General features: G+C 40.1%; 5 protein-coding genes across 10 annotated transcripts; 3 read left to right on the top strand and 2 right to left on the bottom strand.

Moving 5' to 3' along the window:
• The first annotated feature begins 1,456 nt into the window (after positions 1-1,456).
• LOC113203177 (histone deacetylase 11) lies at positions 1,457-3,365 on the top strand. Of its 2 annotated transcripts, XM_026417730.2 has the most exons (8): positions 1,459-1,757; positions 1,850-1,985; positions 2,062-2,172; positions 2,262-2,353; positions 2,435-2,645; positions 2,730-2,896; positions 2,974-3,082; positions 3,156-3,365. In XM_026417730.2, the coding sequence occupies exons 1-8, from the start codon at positions 1,708-1,710 to the stop codon at positions 3,321-3,323; spliced, it is 1,044 nt and encodes a 347-aa protein (XP_026273515.2). In that variant the 5' UTR covers positions 1,459-1,707; the 3' UTR covers positions 3,324-3,365. The 2 variants fall into 2 exon arrangements, with proteins under 2 accessions (XP_026273516.2, XP_026273515.2); XM_026417731.2 differs by having other exon boundaries at positions 1,457-1,985; positions 2,034-2,172.
• Positions 3,353-5,644, bottom strand: LOC113203176 (tubulin--tyrosine ligase-like protein 12). 2 transcript variants are annotated; one of them, XM_026417729.2, is made up of 2 exons: positions 5,545-5,644; positions 3,353-5,324 (listed from the first exon to the last, which is right to left on the bottom strand). In XM_026417729.2, exon 2 carries the CDS (start codon positions 5,317-5,319, stop codon positions 3,457-3,459), a length of 1,863 nt encoding a protein of 620 aa, XP_026273514.1. In that variant the 5' UTR covers positions 5,320-5,324; positions 5,545-5,644; the 3' UTR covers positions 3,353-3,456. The 2 variants fall into 2 exon arrangements, with proteins under 2 accessions (XP_026273514.1, XP_052125939.1); XM_052269979.1 differs by lacking the exon at positions 5,545-5,644 and adding an exon at positions 5,431-5,520.
• An 82-nt stretch (positions 5,645-5,726) lies between these two features.
• LOC113203188 (trafficking protein particle complex subunit 1) lies at positions 5,727-7,034 on the top strand. Its single transcript, XM_026417748.2, has 4 exons — positions 5,727-5,926; positions 6,285-6,384; positions 6,468-6,689; positions 6,766-7,034. Exons 2-4 carry the CDS (start codon positions 6,286-6,288, stop codon positions 6,892-6,894), a joined length of 450 nt encoding a protein of 149 aa, XP_026273533.1. The 5' UTR covers positions 5,727-5,926; position 6,285; the 3' UTR covers positions 6,895-7,034.
• LOC113203187 (sodium channel and clathrin linker 1-like) lies at positions 7,019-10,164 on the bottom strand. 4 transcript variants are annotated; one of them, XM_052269981.1, is made up of 11 exons: positions 9,997-10,164; positions 9,744-9,813; positions 9,575-9,663; positions 9,335-9,496; positions 9,134-9,256; positions 8,861-9,050; positions 8,530-8,778; positions 8,045-8,429; positions 7,760-7,966; positions 7,553-7,666; positions 7,019-7,476 (listed from the first exon to the last, which is right to left on the bottom strand). In XM_052269981.1, exons 2-11 carry the CDS (start codon positions 9,772-9,774, stop codon positions 7,314-7,316), a joined length of 1,713 nt encoding a protein of 570 aa, XP_052125941.1. In that variant the 5' UTR covers positions 9,775-9,813; positions 9,997-10,164; the 3' UTR covers positions 7,019-7,313. The 4 variants fall into 4 exon arrangements, with proteins under 4 accessions (XP_052125941.1, XP_026273531.1, XP_026273532.1 ...); XM_026417746.2 differs by having other exon boundaries at positions 9,575-9,647; XM_026417747.2 differs by having other exon boundaries at positions 7,760-7,963; positions 9,575-9,647.
• A 244-nt stretch (positions 10,165-10,408) lies between these two features.
• LOC113203152 (N-alpha-acetyltransferase 40) lies at positions 10,409-12,856 on the top strand. Its single transcript, XM_026417683.2, has 6 exons — positions 10,409-10,577; positions 10,849-10,950; positions 11,040-11,185; positions 11,284-11,442; positions 11,541-11,699; positions 11,768-12,856. The coding sequence occupies exons 1-6, from the start codon at positions 10,572-10,574 to the stop codon at positions 11,868-11,870; spliced, it is 675 nt and encodes a 224-aa protein (XP_026273468.1). The 5' UTR covers positions 10,409-10,571; the 3' UTR covers positions 11,871-12,856.
• Positions 12,857-14,358: the final 1,502 nt, after the last annotated feature.

Here is a 14,358-nt window from a genome sequence, read left to right as displayed (position 1 = left end):
AACGGCCCGCACTGCTTTGGTCGGGGCGCGAAGACAGGGCGCTGGCTGAGTTATAGTTGTAGTTAAGCTCACGTGTAGGCGGGTTAGATCGGTTGGATCAATATCGTTCGAAAACACACAGCAACAAACAATTGAAAGAAGTGCGAAGATAAGAGTTTATTATTCCCACGGCATTATTCCGTGTTACCCAGCCAGAAACGGCGTCGAATCGATGTATAAATGGTCGAATCGACGTCGAGACTGGGTATTCTGGTTCTATCAAGAACCGTGTGGTCGATGTCTTGAGCGAACTCACCTGAGCTCACGCGAGCTTAACTTGACACACCATGGAGTGGTGCCCGCCATCACACGTGGCGGTCTGCAGCCTGCCTGCAGAGCGAGGTCAGCAGCCCTGTGGAGCCTCACGGGCCTCATGTTTGAATGATGCTGGGGGTCTCCGTCTCGGAGCCCTCCTCTCATCAAACGGGACCGCGCTGCACTGCTGCACTCCGGTTTTTGGCAGCGTGTTGTGTACACCGGAAGTGGCATGACAGTGGTACTTCCCTCATCGAGGCGATAACGAAGGTCCTGTAATTGAACTACAAGCTGATGAGATACAGCGATCCCGCGGGGGCAACCGGGGGCAAGGTTATGGTCACTCGCAGCTCTCCCCAAGAGCAGGGACGCACCCGTCGTAGAACGCGTGAACAGGTCTTTCTTTTTTTTTTTTCGCCAATGCTCTGAATGAATACGGCAAAATCGGCAGAGACGAATATTTTTTAAAAAGTAAGGAAACATTGTAATATTAACCTTTGATAATGCTTCAATTCAATAAAGTAAATAAAAACGATACAAAAAAAAATCAACGACACCCAATAGTTGAAAGAGAGCCGTCCCGATCCGTATATGGCGCCACAAGGCGCCACCCCACTTCACCCCGAGAGTCGGATGTTTTCTCTCCCCCCTCCCTGCCGCAGCCGTACGCCCCTACTCAAGTTTGCGAATTACGTTCTCGTGTACAATTCTCGAACACAATTCATTGTTTGCAAGCGAGCGGCAAGCTATCTCCTGTGTGAGTTACGCAATGAATCAGATGGCGTGCGGTATTACTGTTTCGTATTACATATCGAATCTGCCGGTGGTACGTTGAACCCGAAGCCGACGTGCTGTTCGGCCTTGCAGGACTGAGCGGACAGAGCCGCGCGGTCCACGCCCCCGCTGCCGACCAAGTAACCTGAAGCCGCAGACCTACACCGGAGAAGTCTTCCGGATGAGGGTTTACTCCTCCGAAAAGAGAAAGTGCTCAATTTTAACACGATTCTACACTTTCCTTCACACAACAACTGCCTCGGAAAAAATCGCGAAGCGGGTGGTACCGAGGGAAATAACTCTCCCCGTGGTCTTCCCTGCGCGATCTCGCCTGACGCCTCCAGGGTAGGCAACCCATCTAACACGAGACGGAACTCAATGAAGGAGGGCTGTCTGTGAACTCTGTGAACCGAATGATATGAGTATGAGTGATACGGATTTTTAGCACGCCGTATTTTCGCGCCGTCTGATATCGATACATCGAAACTTTACCGCGATACCACGAATGAACGACATTATCGATCGATGTACCCCCTTTTTTTGACGTTTCTTAAGAGTAAAAGTCGTCTGCTAGGTGGCCAGTTATGAAAACATGTGAAATGGTGACATTGACAACTTGTTTACAACACAAGCAGCACCATGGAAAATTTACCTTGTAGTAACAATCAGACTGCAACATCTCCTGATGAGTAGGCCTAGTTCCTACAAATAATGTGTAGAAATTGTGTTCATAACTACATAACAATGGTCTTGCACCAATCTTATCCCACATCTTTTCTAGATTAGCCAATCATCTATACAAACCGATTGAGGCTCATCAATGGCCTATAGTGTATTGTCAAAAGTACAACATAAAATTGTTGGGCATAGAAAAATTTCATCCATTTGATGCCCAGAAATGGGGCCATATCTTTGAGGTAAAATTGACTAAATGCAATCAGAAAACACAAATTTTTGTTCATAAGTCTGTGAAATATTTTAACTCCTTCATAGATATTGAAAACAAAGGGGATGATAAATGAAGAGAATACAGTCCAGCCAAGTAAAGCTCAGACCAAAGACCTGCTTTTGGTCCACAGCAAAGAATACATTAAATCTTTGAAGGTAATTAATGTTGGGTTTTCTCTTCCTTCTCTGAGATGTGTTTGAAATGTTATTTAAATATAAATATAAAATAATGTGTGATATTTCAGTCAAGTTGTACAGTTGCGAGAATAGCGGAAATGTTACCCCTAATAATAATCCCCAATTGCACCCTGCAACGAAGTTTCCTCACCCCAATGAGGTGAAGTTCAGCTCATTTAAATGCTAAGTTTCTATACAATATAAAAAAAAAATTGACTGAAAATTTGAACTGTTTTCATAGATACCAGACAGGAGGATCTATCTTAGCTGGACGTTTGGCGTTAGACCGCGGATGGGCTATCAACCTTGGAGGTGGATTTCACCACTGTTCCAAGAATAGAGGTGGAGGGTTTTGCCCATTTGCTGACATATCATTGTTAATACACTTTTTATTCAAATATGAGAGATCAAGAGTGGAAAAAGTTATGATAGTTGATCTGGATGCGCACCAGGTCTGCTAATAATAATTATAATGATTTTCATAGTCAGAGCACATAAATCTTACTGAGTTTAAAATAATAAATTGTAATCAACAGGGGAATGGTCATGAAAGGGACTTTTGTCATGAGCAAAATGTTTATGTTATGGATGTTTACAACAATCGAATTTACCCAAAAGACCATGAAGCAAAGAGAGGCATAAAACGAAAAATTGAGATTGATCCATTTACTTCTGACTATGAGTATTTAGAATTGGTTGAGATGTAAGAACCTACTGGTAGAAATTTTCAAAGAAAATATTTGCCATACAAAATTTAATCATTTGTATATTACTGAACAGGAACCTAGAAGCTGCATTTCAGGAATTCCGCCCTGACATACTTGTCTACAATGCTGGCACTGATATTTTGGAAGGTGATCGTTTAGGTCTTCTCTCTATTTCTCCCTCAGTAAGTCTCCATCCTCTGAGAAGCAATTTTCCAATCATGTTTCAATACTAATTAAACGCATCTTCAAATTTAGGGAATTATTCGAAGGGACCAAATAGTGTTCATGAAAGCGCGAGAGAGAAGAATTCCAATAGTCATGCTGACTAGTGGAGGCTATCAGCGATGTACAGCTCGAATTATAGCAGAATCAATAATCAATCTCCATGACATTGGGCTCATCAATGGGCCAAAATTATGCTGATGAAAATTGTGAATTAAATATAAATAAAATATTTCTAAAAAATAGTTTTATTTATTTAATACTTTAACTTTTAAAAATATATACAATATTTCAGACAATCCCCCAATAAAACTTTTGTTACCTTTACAGCTTGTTAGAGTTGTGCAAAAACTTTATCATTAGTTTCATTCAGAAAGAGGAGGGCAAAAATATCGTTGTAAAAGCTGGGGTAATACTCACATGCTCTTTTGCAGTCTGGAGTCCAATTAACTTCCAACAATTTTGGTTGTATCTTGTCTTTCCCTCTAGAGCAATGTTGCCAATCTAACATAAGGTCAACTGCATACACTGCTCTTGATTGAGGGCTTGATGCAATACCACAAGGAGGACTCTTCAATGTAGCACATTCAAAAACTTCATGCAACATATCAAATATTTCCTTCTCTACTTCTGCCCAGGAATAGGTGGGATATTGCTTTTCAAATTCAACAATGAATTCACTATGAAGCATTTTGCACAGCTGAGCTTCATTATAGTTCATTACAGTGAAATGCTTTTCATAGTCATGATAGTTTGACAGCTCAAATGGTTTGTTTGCAAAACGGAGAAAAAAGTGGCGGTACGCATACACTTCTAGAGGTTGAACACTTTTAAGCAGTACAACATAACGTAAATCAAATTTGACTCTTCCAATTTCTGGCCTTGAAAATAAGACTGGATTGTGTAAATACTTCTGTGCAATTTTTGGACCAGAAAACGGCAGTCGCAAGATGTAGTTTAGATTGTTTGTGATGTGCATGTCCAAACCTCTTGCAAGGTTCCATGGCTTGCATATCCACAGGTTGTCAAGTCCTTTTTCCTCTCTCTGTTGGAAATAGCTGACAAATTTGGGTAGCTCAGTTTTCAAGTTGAATGTTGTTGGAAGCCAAGGTGGATAAGTTTCCAAAGAATCCTCATCAAATGTTTTCACTCCTTTACAAAGTTTCCTACGACAGACAACACTAAGCAAATCTTTGACAGTGAGAACATGCTCAAATGGAAATTGGTTAATAAATTTGTTAGGACTTGATTGACTGAATTCCTTGAATTTTTTGAAGTGAGTTGTTGTCCAAAGGATATCTGCTTCATTTTCATTGTCAGTGAATATGAAGCGAGGGTGATTAAGGTACTCATGGATATATTTATACTGTGCAAAGACTTTCCACACTATGGAAGTATCACTGATATCAGGAAATTCAGTTGGCTCTAAAGCTGGAAGTGTTTCCGCTTCATGGCCTTCAAGAAAATATTTTGGTAATGGTTCTTCTTGAACAAAACTCAACTCAGTTAATTTAGCTGGGATCCATGGAAGTAAGAGGGCTCTTTTAGAATCCTCATCTTTTTGCAAACATCCTTCAATATAATCTCTTGTGACTTCCTCATTGTATCCCACATCATTGATTGGGAAAAGAATTGAGTAAGTGACTTGCTCCGGACAGAACACAAAAGGAACCAAACGAAAGTTAGGATCAGCTGAATGTTGAATGGCAGATCCAAATTCATCCATGACATACCACACTGGCAGTCTGTCTTCCACATTTACACTATTTCCAACAGAGTATGTCTGACTGTAATTCCACATGTGTTTCAAAACATAATTCATCATTTCTTCTTGAGAGATATCCCCTTCACATCCCATCAACTTTGCCATTCGTTGAAGAAGCAAAGGGACAAGCTGCAAGTGCTCCTGGGCCTGATTTGCCGTAAAAGTCCAGGCATGGTCGACTAAATAGATGTGGTTTGGATCAGAGACCTTAATACCATTCTGAGTGGAAACAAACACACTGAAAAGGGGATCTCCTTCACCGCGTTGCTTGTCCTCATAATCAATCATAAACATAGAAAATTTATCACCAGCATCAAATACTTGATTCACAAGCTTTGAGTAAAGTGCTTCCCACAGATGTGAAGGCACACCAGCGGCATCGAGCTGAGGTTTGTGGAGGGTAAGGAAGTCTTCAAAGGTGAGTGAATCCATGGCGCCTGAAAAGCAAACAAATCATTTTGATTCACAAAACTAAGACCATATCGGCTGTCATAGCAATAGAACACAGCAAACTCATTCCGCTCGTTGAAATGAAACTCTAACCTATGGCATCATGTGCCACCAATTTAAAGTAACAGAAAAACTCATGGTTCAATGATGGACAGTATACACTGCTGGTTTCCAGCTTCAAGAAAAACAATTTCGAGTGAAAATTACCTTGTGAATATGATAGAGATTCTCTTATAATTTTTATTGGCACACTTTTCCTACCGGGGGTCTTTTTGAAACTCTACCGAACCTTAATGGGGGGATTTAATGAATTTGTACAGTAGTTTCCAATCTATGAGAATTTCTACAGGCAAATCATATGTGGTGCGGATCAGGGGAGATTCAGGAATGACGGTCGGTTGACGGTCTGCTGTCATCCCGTGTCAACAACTGTGTTAAGAGTGAAAATTGTTAAGAAAAAGGAACCATTTTTCGGGAATTTGTCTTGGGTCAACTGCCCCTCAGGGCACCGTACATCAATTGAATTTTGGGAAAGAATACAGCTGATTTTGGTCTCATTTTCTCCTTATTATTGATATTCAGGATTGAGGTTAGTAATGTTTACTGTCTATTAATTGTTACTTTTATTATTAAAAAAACGTAATATTTTATGTATTGAACCAATAGATCCCTTAAATCACGCCTTTCGTGTTTTCTAAAATGTAAAAATACTTGTACAACCTTCATCACTGACCTGAATGCATTTAAACAATTTCGTTGACTGTCACTTGAAATACAATTTAACTCAAGTTTCAAATCCAGCTTGTGCTGTTGTCACGTTATGAGCAAAGAGGAGAGAGGTCTTGAAACACGCTCTCTAACTGATTTTTAACAAGTAGTGAAAGCTAGACTTTCATGTATGACCACCCAAAGGATTAGTTATTCTCAAAGTTGACTTTTATTTGCAGAATGACAGTTCATAATTTTTACATGTTTGACCGATATGGCCAGCTCCTGTTTTATGCTGAGTGGAATCGACTTCGACAGTCTGGCATTACAAGAGAGGAGGTACTTGCGTGTGCGCTTTCAAGCTTGGATACACTGTTAAAATTTTGCTTTTCTTATAAAAGTTTTCTATGCACTTTCCCCAGGAAGCAAAGTTGATGTATGGGATGCTATTCTCTATTAAGTCATTTGTGTCAAGAATATCACCACTTGACAATACTTCAGGTTCTAGGGAGGGATTCCACTGCTATAGAACATCAAAATATGCTCTTCATTATATGGAAACTCCAACAGGACTGAAGTTAGTTTTGAACACTGACAATGTTGCAGTTAATGTCCATGAATTACTCAAGCAAATTTATAGCCAAGTAAGTTCGCCTTGAAATTAAGACAAGTCCATTTGTGTATCATCTCTTGTTCTAATTACAAATTCTTTATGTCTAGGTTTATGTTGAATATGTTGTTAAAAATCCTCTCTGTAATTTAAGTGAACCTATCAAGAGTGATTTGTTTGAAGCACAATTAGATGCAGTTGTGAAACAGTCTCATGTATTTACTTCTAAACCAACCTGAACTTCATGAGTAAGTTACTTTGTCACACTATAATGGATAAATTTATAATTATAATAATGTTTTTGTTGTTTTTTAAGTTTCATTGTAAAAAGTATTTGAAATTCCAATAAAGATTTCTTCATAATTTGGAAATTACAACAGCTTTGTATTCATCATTTAGTTGCTCAAAAATAAAATCATCACAAATTAACAGATAAAATTTCAAATTTCAGCTATCATATAGCTAGAATAATCCGTACAAAATCTAGGTTGATCTTCATATCACATATGGTTGGTTGGAACCCAAAAAAGGTATTAGTACAATAACTAACTAATACTTAGGACGACAGGACAGAATGCATGTGTGCAAGTTAAATTTTAAAAAGTATGACTAGAATCTGCACAAAATAACATTTTGAGCACTTCTTATTTCTTATAAATTATCTTCCAGTAATTTGTTGATAACTTTGTAGCTGATACCTGGCAGCATGCAACTGATTGTGAATATCTCTGTTTTCTCTTCTTAAGGTGGAAGCTTCAGAATGAAGCTCTCGAAGTCTTGTTTGGAAACGTGATGTGATTAAATTTGCTTCAGCTTTCCATCTGTAGCAGAAACAAAATGACTTTGATTACAACTATGTGAAGCTCAACAGTACCTTGGATTTTCTTGAGCTCATACTTATTGGCCAGTTCTCTTTGACTGTCAAGCTGCCGCTGAAGCTCATGATACATCTTTCCATTGTCTATCATCCATGGTGGCTGCGTTGGTTTGGAATGCATTTCACAATAACACCTAAAAAGATGAAAAAAAGGACAAACTGTTTAATCTAGTGACGTAGTGAGCTATAAAAGCAGTACATATTTTTTAAAATTTACTGTGCCTTACATCTTAGAAGATGTGTTGGATGAAAGTGCTATTTTAAGTGCATTGATATCTTGATCCTTTTGGAGAAGTGCATCATTGAAGGCATCATTCTTAGCAGCATAGTCGGAGATAAGTTTAGAAGAATTCTCAAGTTCTATTTGTAGGGCATTTACTTGTTCCTCTAAAACATGACGCTCTAAAAGATATTGACGCTGCTCCAACTCACTACTGAAAATACATGTAATAAATGTTAGAGCAGGATCTTTTCAACCTTATCTTACAGCCTTGCTTTATAAAAGTCCATACTTTTGAGTTAATTTTATAATTTCAGCTCTCAACTGCTCTATCTCAAGATCAGCACGTATTGATTCTCCACCAGCAAGTTCTTGAGTTCTAAAGAGTCCCTCCAATTTACGATCAAGAGCAGATAAAGAGGGTCGATCTTTTAGTGCATTATCTAATTCACGTTTTGTTCTAGTTAACTCAGCTTCAAGTGAAGTTAAATCGCTTTTCAACTTCTGTACCTGAGAATTTTTAGTTTTGTTTTCAGTTTGAAGACGTCTCATATCTAGTAACACTGTTTTGATTCTGCTATTGTATTGTTCTTTGATCTGCTCTGCCTCAGCTTGCACTTCCGTTCTAGCTTCTGATATCAACTCAGCTATTGTTGCTCTCAGTTGCTGAGCCTCTTCTATGGGTAAAAAAAAGGTCAGACAATAGAAAAGTGAAGGGCGAAAAAAGAGAACAAGAAGTAGGTTTGACCAGGTATGAAGCTGTACACCTTTATATACCTGATGCTTGAGTTGCCTGTTTTAAAGCATTATCTCTTTCTATTAAAGCTACATCTACTATTTGAAGAGCTTCATCAACTTTCTCGCGAGCCTCAACTTCTCTTGAAAGAACTTCTTCCAATCGAGCTAGACTGCGTTCAAGAGCAGCTTCGAGTTCTGTGCAATTTAATTTGGCTTCTTTTAATTCAGACATAGCCTCTAAATGTCCCTTCTCCAGCTCCTCTACTTTCTTTAGAGCAATTTCTCTGCCTGCGTAAAATAGAGAACCTGATTAGCCATCAATCACTATGATATCTAAATACATTTACTCTACATGGAGCAAGATACAAACTTATAAGAGCTTCGTCAACATCTTTACATCTTTTCTCATAGCGCTCTGATAGCAATTTATAGTTATTTTCCATTTTAGTCAAATTTTCCTCAGCCATTTCACGGGCAGCCTTATCTTTAGCTAACCGAATAGATGCAGTAGATACTTTGTCCTCAAGTAAGGTAATGGCACGAGAATATTCAGAACGAACCTTTGAGGGCAGAAATACAAAAAAAAGAAATAAAGGGGTATTTCAGCAGAACATTTAGATATACTTACTTGGTGACAATTTACCTCATTCACTTTTTCCACAGCTGTGGTCAAGTGAGAGTTATCTCGATAGTCCTTCAATTCATTTTCTAAAGCAGAAATTAGCTGAAGAGATGTTTGCCACATTTCAACGGCTGAATTTTTTTCCTGGGAAACAATTTGGCAGTTGGTTTAGGCCTTTTCAAGAAAAAAAAACCTTTAACCACTACACTGAACAAAACACACCTGAATAGCTGCATCTAGTTGCTGTTTAATATTATTGTTAAGTGACTTCACTTGACTTTCATTTGCACTGTTTTTAGATATCTCAGTTTTCAATTGGTCAGACAATGACTCATTTTCAGATAAAACAGATTCCATCCTAGATCTCAGCGCATCTTGATTGTTCTAGATATGCAAAAATCAAATATTAAACTATTACAAAACATGTATCAGTTTTGTTTTTTCTAAAAATGCAATGCAAACCTGACACTGTTTCAATTGTCCTTGTATAGAATGAAATAAATCTTCATACTCTTGAATGATGGGAGTACCAGTGCTGACAGAAGAATACACTGATTATTATTACCAACACAAAGCAGTGCTTTAACACCAGACGACAACTAGGAAACTTTCAAAATCTACACAAACTTACTCATCTTTGATGTGAGCTTGTGGTGCTTCATGTGTCATATTCTCCACTGTACCTTTCATGTTCGAGAGACCTGTGAGAAAATTGAAAACAATAAATTGAAAACTGTGTTATAGATTTTATGAATTTTCAATGTAAGAAACATGTCTTGATGAGCTTTGACACTTCGTGTCAGCGCGGTGTGTGTCCTGCTGCAGGCGCCAAAAGTACACTGAAATTCCCTCGAAACACTAGACAGAGTTAAAACGACCCTCACCTGGAGCAAGATGTGACTACAGAACAGATTTTAGAGATAAATTGTTTTACAGCATGCTGATACACAGAACCGGACACAGTTTTTCCGGGATTACAATACTTCAGCGGCGGCTCAGTACTGTTTGACTGTTTGTTTGTTTACAAATGTCACACACCGGAAATGACTGAGATCACATAAAACCCGGAAGAAGCAAAAGAGCTACATTTTCACCACCGTTCCAGAAAATGAGGTGCCTCATTTCATTTTGATTTACGTTTGACAGACCTTGTCGGTTATGCGAATTCTGTGATATTTTTGGTAGAATATTTCTGTAGTAGTTTATTTTTGAATACCGATTTATATTTTAACTTAAGGTCGGTGTCTCGTGTAAATACATTTCGTTTTCAGGTAGTGGTCAGCCCTGTATGCGGCCTTTCAGATATTACGCGCGCTTTTCTTTCGGGCGTATGATGATGTTGTTTTGACTGAAAATTTTGTTTGTCTATCGATCGCCAATTTCCAGTTCATCGTTGCAACTCTATTTGCCTGTTTTGTAATTTCGAATCGTGAAGCTCATCACATCACATTTCTTAGTTATGGGCGTAAGTTTCCTGTGGTCTTCGTTCTGTTTTGACATTTTCATGCCGCCACTAACGTGAGATTATGGGGAAACATAACCTTGTTTGCCTTACAGTACACAAGTTTCAAATAGTAACTTTTATCTGTCTGATTCCCATTTAAATATATTCTGAAGAATTTCTTAACACTTTATTATTTCAATACTGTCACTAGCCTCTGGAATTTTCCATGAATTTTATGGCCTCTATTTGTGGTTTCACTGACTATTTGTCTTTGTTTCTTTCGCTGGACCAGAACAAACAGAAAATATCAGGTAAAGACCGTCGAGCAGCTCTACGTGAGGAAAAGAAGAAAGCTTTGGCATCACGAGCTCTAGTGACCAGAGCGAAAGAGAAGGTGGGCAATCAATACACACACTACAGAAGAAAAGAAAGGTAGAGTCTATTAAATTTATATCTTATAATTTTTTAATGTGTTGTTTCCAGCTTGACCCATTAGATGAGGTGTCCGTTTGTTTGAAAATGAGTTTAGCAAACTTTGATGCCATTGTATCATGTTCTCATTGGAACAACCTTGATCCTGAAACAGCTGAGTGGGTCCTAAAACTAGAGGAAACTAATGTCCGAGAAATGTGAGCTATTGCCTTGTTTTTATCTTTTCTACAACACTGCTCTTTGATGCTTGGCAATTTTCATTAAAATTAATGTCTATTAAATTTATTAATCAAAGGTATGAAAAATGCGACTGGGGTTGGAATGGAAAAATGAAGAAAGAAGAAATGACTGATGATGATGCGAGGTATCTTATTGCAAGATCATCAGATGGAAAACGTCTTGGGTTTTCTCATTTTAGATTTGATATGGATTTTGATGATGAAGTTCTGTATTGGTGAGTGTGATCTTGGCCTGTTATGCTGCTAATTGAAGAAGTGTGGTATTAGCTTGTTTCGTCATTTTCATTGAGGTTTCATTTATTTGCTCTCACAGCTATGAACTACAGATTGAAGAACATGCTCGCAGAAAAGGTTTAGGTTGTTTTATGCTCGGAGTTTTAGAAGCCCTAACAGTACACTACAACATGAAAAAGACAATGTTAACTGTTTTTAAGCACAACCACCCTGGAAAGACTTTCTTTAAGAAAAATGGGTAAGCTTGGTAGTCTCATAAATCTTATTCAATTATCAATTTTAATCTAATTAAATTTTTTCTTTCAGATACAAGCCTGATGAAACTTCTCCTGAGGATACAGAAGATGAAATTTTTTGTTATGAAATCCTGAGCAAATACAATCTTCATTTTATTGCACCTGCTGTTTAAGAGATTACTATCCCTCTAATTAACTTTTCTGATTGCTGTTTCCCTGTATTTTAAATACCTGTTTTATTTTCTGCCTGTGATGAAATTCTGTAGCAAGGTCAAATGTCTTTGTTTGGCTATTTTTGTCCTAATTAAGGTTGTGCTGATATTCCTTCATATTCTCTGCCTTTTTAATTGGTTTTTAAAAAGGTGCAAATGGAATTTTTTTTACATCTGCTCTCTTTTGTCGATCTGTAAAACCTATACGCATGTTTAAGTTGGCTGTAAAATATGATTATACTATATTCCACAATTTCCTGTTTGTAGATATGATGAACTGAAATGATTTTTATTTTCACATTTGTGGCTTGGTCTTAGAAGAAGGTGTCTATTTTTGTGTAATTAGTTTGCTTCAGACCCTTATTTGTACTGTGTATGTACTGATACTTTATGTAACAGTTTGCCTTTTACCTTCTGTTTTAAGCTTATCAAAACATTCCTTAATTTTTTATTCAATATTGTGTAGGTATTAATTTTTCCTGTTGTTTCGTGTAATGAACTTGTACAGTACCGGTACTTTGATTTGGATTTATGAATGAACAAAATTTGATAAGATTATAAGTCAAACAAGTTTGTTCCAATTTTTTGTTTTGATTTTGACACTAATGTCATTTTTTATTAATTTTGCAAAACTTGCAGTTGTTTTTTTTGGTGTAAATAATTCATCACATCTGAATACTTTGTGTTTTCTGCTATGTGTATGTCTGACAGGATAGTATGGTCTACAGGTATGCATTTCTCATTGAGAGAAATTTTTTAATTGCTTTTGTAATACTCACTTGATACCTGAATTCTTAGTCCAATGTGGACATAGGCTGTCTCAGCATGCTTGGAAAAGTTGTGCCTTTTCATTATGAATGTGCCACATTTAATTTGAGGGGTAGACTATGGTCTTTATTTATTGTGAAAATGAGGAGGTGAATCAATAAATGTGTCATAAATATGTACTTATTGTGTACAGTGTATTTTGAAGATACTGGTATCACTACAAATGCTTAAGAATTTGAACCGTCTTGCTTAGAGCAGTGCTCTGACCATTCCACCTGACGCGGTCGACATTTGCAAGCCCTCACTGACGCTAGCTCTGTTTGCATCGTAAATTTGATTTAAGCGGGGTACAGTTCAGTCGAAGAGCGCCCAGCTTCGCTCGGAAGAGAAGCATCCTACAACATGAGGGCTAAGGCTGTGAGTTCGATGAATTGGTTGTTTCAGCAGTGGAAGTGCTTAATTTCACGAAATACGATCGGCAGAGCTGCAATGCTCTATTAATTTAGGTCTGACACTTTTCTTTTCCTTCCAGAAGTGTTCCGAAAGCCTCGGTGGCAAGTTTGCTGATAACAGTCCACCGTAGTTGCTTGCTCGCTACCAGACGGTATGTTTGTTTTGACGAGACTGTACTCAATATTCATCTCAGGCCCAAAGACGTGCGCGCGAATGGAACGACAGATAAAAGAGACCCTGCGAGAAACCACGTAGCGCCCGTGTGCCGCCCGCGGAAGCCGGCCAGCTCGGTACGGCTCAGCTCGACTCAGCTGCCCAGCAACTCAGCGTTGCGACGCGAGGCGAGGGCGGCGGCAGGGCGGCGCGGACCTCCAGAAACTTTCTTGTCTTCCCCAAGAGCAGGCTAGCGTCGGGGGGAGAGTTTCCACTGGGGCCTTGAGGTGATATTGGGTAAAATTAAATGGGGCTTATCGGCCAGCCGGTGGAGGAGATTCTAGTGTTTGTGGAAGATTGGGGCGATGTGCCGGGCTCTGCTGCTGCGGTGGCGCGCGGCGGCGGGGCGATGGGGGGCGGGGGAGGAGGCTGTGGGAGAGAGACGCGGGGCGCCGGACCCGCGGGCGCGCGAGTGAGAGGCGAGTGCGCCAAGCGCCGCGCCGCGCCGCGACGCCGCTGCGCACCGCGGGTGGGGCCTGGGGCCCGGGGCCCGGGGCCCCGCTGCTGGGCCGGGGTCGGGTCGGCGGCAGGGCAGGGCAGGGGCATGGCGTAGCGCAGCGCAGCGCAGCCTGGCGGTGCTGCCTCGGCGCGGCGGTGCCGCAGTATAGTCAAGATGTCAGCGGGGACGGGCGCGGACGAGGCGTTGGAGGAGGCGCTGGACACGTTCGTCTTGGAGGGGCCGGAGCGGCCGGCGCCGCCCGACGAGCCGCTCGGAGATGTCATCTTTGCCGCGCTCCGCAGCCACGCCAAGCTGGGCGACAGGAACGCGCAGGTGCGTGCCCCGGGGGAAGTCCCACCGCCGCCACTACTGTGGTCAGCTGCTCCCTGTTCCTCCCTGTGTCCTCCTCACCGTGTGCCCCGCGGAACCCTCGGGGGTCATTCACACGCAGGTGTTGTCAGCCCCGGTGTTTGTCTATGCTCTCCTCCCCCACCACCCGCACCACGCTGTAACGGCCAGATGCGCTGCTGCAGCAGCCAGCATCCTTTTCTGCATGAGCCACTGTTTGTCCAAAGA

This window comes from Frankliniella occidentalis, unplaced genomic scaffold (genome assembly GCF_000697945.3).
Source record: "Frankliniella occidentalis isolate FOCC.00 unplaced genomic scaffold, Focc_3.1 Scaffold107, whole genome shotgun sequence".
NCBI lineage: Eukaryota > Metazoa > Arthropoda > Insecta > Thysanoptera > Thripidae > Frankliniella > Frankliniella occidentalis.
The sequence above is the reverse complement of the archived record's forward strand: the minus strand, read 5'-3'. Positions and strand labels throughout refer to the sequence as shown.